General features: G+C 42.2%; 1 protein-coding gene across 1 annotated transcript; it reads left to right on the forward strand.

Moving 5' to 3' along the window:
- Positions 1-1,135: 1,135 nt before the first annotated feature.
- LOC105309227 (HLA class II histocompatibility antigen, DR beta 5 chain-like) lies at positions 1,136-5,398 on the forward strand (the record flags this gene model as incomplete). Its single annotated transcript, XM_011385346.2, has 2 exons — positions 1,136-1,323; positions 5,076-5,398. Coding segments are annotated over exons 1-2 (423 nt in total), but the record flags the coding sequence as incomplete, so codon positions are not given.
- Positions 5,399-5,545: the final 147 nt, after the last annotated feature.

Genomic DNA, 5,545 nt, shown 5'->3' on the forward strand with positions numbered 1-5,545 from the left:
ATGTGATTACATCAAAGGATGTAATTCATAGTTTTTCCATAGTGTTCCTTCCATTTCCTGGACACTCTGTAATGTATTCATTAGCCAAGCCTTCTTATATTTTTTCTTAGGATAAAGCAAGAGAAGAGAATAAATAAGTGGACATGCCCCACCACGAAAATGAGAAAATCATAATAGGGACCAGGAGTAAGGAATTGAACATTTTTTCACATGAAATATTAATTATTCTAAAGCAGAGCTGTTGTGCCAAAGGCTGACTTTGAGTCCTTTATCCATCTCTCAGTCTTTGCATACTCTGCATCTCTGCATACTTTGATTTGGACAGTTGGCTTTATCACATTGTAAGTGTTAGTGCAATACAAAACCCTCCGTTCCACGTAGATCACCTCCTCTAAGCCCTTTTCTCTATGTATTTTCTGGAAGTACCACTAAACTTGGTGACAGCATCAGGAGACAAACCTGAAAAACCTTTCACTCAGGTTAATTTATTGACCACTTTTCAATTCTTTCCTTTATAAGAGACATTCCCTCCCTGTAAGGAAGTACAGACTATACTCTCCAATCAACAGCTATAAGTCTGTTAAATCATCAGTCGGCAAGGGAGACTGCTCCTTGAGATGCTCACAGAATCACAACATATTCCAGTATTGAAATACCCAAAAGGTCACAGTGCCCTCATTTCGACTGTAAGAGGTTAAATCATTTCACCAAATATACAACACTAAGTTATGGTGCACTTAGGACAGATTGAAGGTCTCCTAGCTTGCAATCATCTTCCTTCCACCCCCCTAAGCTCCTAACACACTCACTCACACATTTGTCAAAACAGTTCTGTCTTCAAGTAAGAGAAATTAATGCTCCTAATGAACTCAAACTCATGTGCACATCACTGACCAGCACAGAGCTAGCTCACAATAGGGGCCGAAAAAATGCTTCAGATACAAGTGGATCAAACATTTAAAGCACTGAATTAAAACAATCTTTTTAATGCAAGAAATTCTAAGTTTCAGAAGAGGCCTTTCATACTAAATCTTTAACCAGTAACTAATGATGCTAGTAATTTCTGATGCTGATTGGTTCTCCAACACTGAGATTACCCAATCCAGGAACAAAGAAATGAGTTCCTTGGTTCCTATTATTTGGGATGTGGGTGGAGGAGAGTCCTAGTCCTCACTAAGTGAGACTTACCTGCTTCCTGCATCCTGTCCTCTCTGCTTTCCAGCATGGTGTGTCTGTTGTTCCCTGGAGGCTCCTGGATGGCAGCTCTGACAGTGATACTGATGGTGCTGAGCCCTCCATTGGCTTGGGCCAGGGACACCTCACGTAAGTACACACATTATGGGTTAGCTATTGTGGGGGTGAGGGAGAAGAAAGGGAATTAGCTTTGTCACTATGTCTAGGCCATGTCCCTTTGTAAAGTATGACATTTTCTTCAATGACCACCTATCTTTATCATTTGGATCCTCATTTCTTTCCAGAACAAAAGGAGCCTGGCTGTTTGCCCTCTGTGAGAGCTGCACAAGGGACTCCATATATAGGCCATTTCTTCTCAACTCTCTTCCAGTAAAACTTCTCCAGCCTTGCATCCCATTCACTCAGGAGCTGGGGAAAATTTTTAAATTATAATGTGAAAATAATTCCCCATCCAGCAGTTCCATTTATTATGTTGAGCTGTGCCAAGAAAAGGGAAAGTTTCTCTGAAATTTTATGGGGAGTCAAAAAAGAATTAGAAGGGTCTCTTCTAGAAGATCCTGTGTTATGGCCTCAACAGGATCTGTGACGTTGGTGCTACTCCCTAATATGTGAGGATATATCAAGTGGCCTCCCTCATTATCTCTTTTCCTTGCTCCTTGAACTCCAGTGTTTATAAGGCCTGATTCCTGTGCTGGATGTTCTCTGACAGAATTTTACGTGAAGCTACTGGAGGGTTACAAGGAGAGTCAATTTACATTTATTTGAAAAAAAAAATCATTCTAGCTGCCACGTGGAGCTTGAATGGTAGGGGTTCACAAGTGGAGTCAAGGAGACCATTTAGGAGCACAGAAGATTTCTCCAGGGAAGACATGCCTGTGGCTTCATTTAGTGTGGTAGTGATGAAGACAGTGGTAAAAACAGATTTGAGATAGATATTTGTACGACTTGATAATGAATTAAAGGGAGGAGAGGTAAAAAAATCAGGCTTATCTAAGGATTTTGTCTTAAATAATTTGAATAAATTTGGTGGTGCTGTTTATTGAGATAGAAAAGACTGTGGAAGAAAATAATTTAAAGTGGGAAGTTAGGAATAAATATTTTGTTTAAGTTTGAAATGATTTTTTTGACATTTATGCAGAGCTGTCAATAGGACAATCGAATATGTGAGACTGGAATTCAGGGGCTGGCCAGGGCTGGAAGTATATATGTTGGTGTTATTGACACATGTACTATGTTAAATTGCAAGAAAATGGAGGTGGTTACATAATGAGAGACAGGGAGACAGAGACAGAGACAGAGATGGAGAGTATGTATGTAGCAGACGAGAAGGAGGCAAGAGTCAGCAAAGGGGACGGAGAAAGGGTGACAGTGATGTTGAGGAAACCCTGAAAAATGTGATGCATGGAAGTAAGGGAAAGTAGATTTTTCTAAGAGAAGGGTGAGGCCAGCTGTGATAAGAACCTCTAAGAGGCGGGTGAACTAAGAACATGACAGAGAAGTGAGCACTGGGTTTGGTGGACTTGACATTTGCAGTCAGTGGAGTATAAAAAATGGAAATTCGGTTGGACCATTTGAAGAGAGATGGGAGCTGAAGAAGTAAAGGATGGATTACAGATGACTCTTTTGAGAAGTAAAGGATGGATTACAGATGACTCAAAAGAGTCATCTGACCTTAGGGAAAGACTGTGCTCTGGGATCAAGGAGTCAGCTGTATCTGAAGTATAAGAATAAAAGAGCCTGAGAAGCTGGGAGGACTAGAGAACCAAAGATGTTCAGTCATCAGCAAGGAAGCCCTAGTTGCCTTGAATGCTGTGGTAACTGGTTGTACAAAAAGCCATTAATTATAAAGCAATATTAATTAGTGGCCTAGACTATACTTATTACCCTAGATGATGTAGTGACCTACCCTCCATCCGCATGAAGCACCATATTTTGCAGTTACTACGTACCAGGCCTATAAATTTCAGTATGTAGTTCTCATAACTATCCGATCTTATCTGTAGCAATTAAAAATATACATATCTATGGAATCTAAAATTCAAAGAATTTAAGTAATTTACCCAGTGTCACATAGTTAGTGCTAGAACCCAGGTTATATAGTCTAAATTTCAGAATCTAGAAAGTTCCTCTCTTCTGTGTTAGCACACTTCTTTTGTATTAGGTTTATGTATATTCCCTTTATACATAAACCAATGTGTCTGCCCTTATATGTTCAAATTGGTAATTAGTAATAAAATTAGTTGAAGACAATTGCAAAATGATGATGAAGATATTATTTGCCTTAGGAAGTTAAGGAATAGAAAGATCTTGTGAGCTTACATTCATACAGGGGATAAAAATTAAAATAGCAATGTATTTATTGAGTACTTATTATGTGATTAGCACTAGGAAGAATCACTATTTAATTTCACACCTCACAATATCCTGTGAGGAATATACTATCATTAAATTTACTTTAGTAATAAAGAAAAAAGACTCATGGGTCTTGAAAACTGACCCATTGGAAGAGCTCATGTTCAAATTTATGGTTTCTAATTCTAGAACTTGGACTCTACCTACCATTAGTGAATAGTGTCTTGATTTGGTCTGAATAATTGATGAAAATTCTGACGTTCATATATACCAGTGTGGGTCTTAGTATTGGTGGCAGTGAGATGCAAAGGCTGCTAGTTCCAATAATTAGAAGAAATTTTTATTCGTTTTGTATTTATTATTTGAAAAGTTTCATGCAGCTTCACAGCTTCACACTATGTGCAGGCTAACGAACATATATTGAAGAACGCAGAGAAGTATCAAATACACTCTTCCTGAGATTTATTAGCAAATTGGCCTAGGGTTCCCAAATAAAATTCAGGATGCCCAATTAAATCTGAATTTCAGTGAAACAATAATTTATCTGAAATCTAAAATTAACTGGGCATCCTGTATTTTAATTTGCTATATCTAGCAACCGCAAGTTGGGCACATGAACATGGACTAACAGTGCTAACTATACAAGCTAACATACAAAAATACACACCGAAACACGTAAAAACGAACTTTTTTTTTTATTTTTCAACTTTCTCATGTGTCGAGAAGGTACTAGAGAATTTGTGAATAGTAAAATAGCTCTGGTATGATCAGGGTCTACTGCTCTCTGTCATCATCTCTAAGCAAAGTCTGGGGCCTGATCATTTTTTGTAAACTGTCTATATGAAAATGTCATCTTCTTTTAGTTTCTCCCCTTCTGGGAGGACTTGACTACAGAAGTGAGAGTTCTACACCTGGCCAAGACTGGTTATTTGGTACTAACTGACATTTGGGGATTAGGAGACAGAGTTAGAAATGAACACAGAGCTGGCTCACAATAGGGGCCCAATAAAATGTTTCCAATACTAGCGGTCAAACCTTTAAAGCACTAAATTAAAACAATCTTTTTAAGGCAAGAGATTCTAAATTTCAGAGGAGGTCCTTCATACTGAATCTCTCACCAGTAAGGATGCCAGTCACTTCTGATGCTGATTGGTTCTCCAACACCTCGGTGCCTATTACTTGGGATGTGGGTGGAGGTGAGCCTTAGTCCTCACTGAGAGAGACTGGCTGTGGGACGAGAGGCGTGAGCCCTGAGTGTCTTTCGGGTGAAGGCGTCCAGGAGCAGGTGGGGACGGGGCAAACCCTCCTCCGGCTCCCGCTTGGGGATCTGCAGCCAGCACGGAAGCCGAGCGGATCCCAGAACTGGGGATCAGAAGGGTCTCCCTTCGCCGCCGCAGGCGGGTGAAAGATGAACCGTCGGCGCTGCTAGTTGGAAGTGCTGGTGTCTGTCCCCTCCGCAATGGGCGGCGTCGCCGTCAGTCTGTTCCCAGGAGCCCGCCCGGGTGACCGCAGCGATCCTGTTCCCACAGCACATTTCTTGAGTCTGGTGAAGTTCGAGTGTCATTTCTTCAACGGGACGGAGCGGGTGCGGTTGCTGGTCAGAGACATCTATAACGGAGAAGAGGACGTGCGCTTCGACAGCGACGTGGGGGAATTCCGCGCGGTGAACGAGCTCGGTCGGCCGGACGCCGAGCACTGGAACTCGCAGGCGGACTTCATCGAGCAGATGCGGGCCGCGGTGGACACGTACTGCAGACACAACTACGGGGTCGGTGAGAGCTTCACGGTGCAGCGGCGAGGTGAGCGCGGCGTGGGCGGGGAGCGTGTGTGTGTGTGTGTGTGTGTGTGTGTGTGTGTGCGCGCGTGTGTGCGTGTGTGTGTGTGTGTGTGTGCGCGTGTGTGTGACCGGGGGAGTGACTCAGTCGGGGTGACCGTGCAGCACTGTAAACGAGGGGACGTGGGAGGGTTGCTGTCGGGGACACTGTGTGTGACTCCGGCG

Source organism: Pteropus vampyrus, unplaced genomic scaffold (genome assembly GCF_000151845.1).
Source record: "Pteropus vampyrus isolate Shadow unplaced genomic scaffold, Pvam_2.0 Scaffold698, whole genome shotgun sequence".
NCBI classification, from domain to species: domain Eukaryota; kingdom Metazoa; phylum Chordata; class Mammalia; order Chiroptera; family Pteropodidae; genus Pteropus; species Pteropus vampyrus.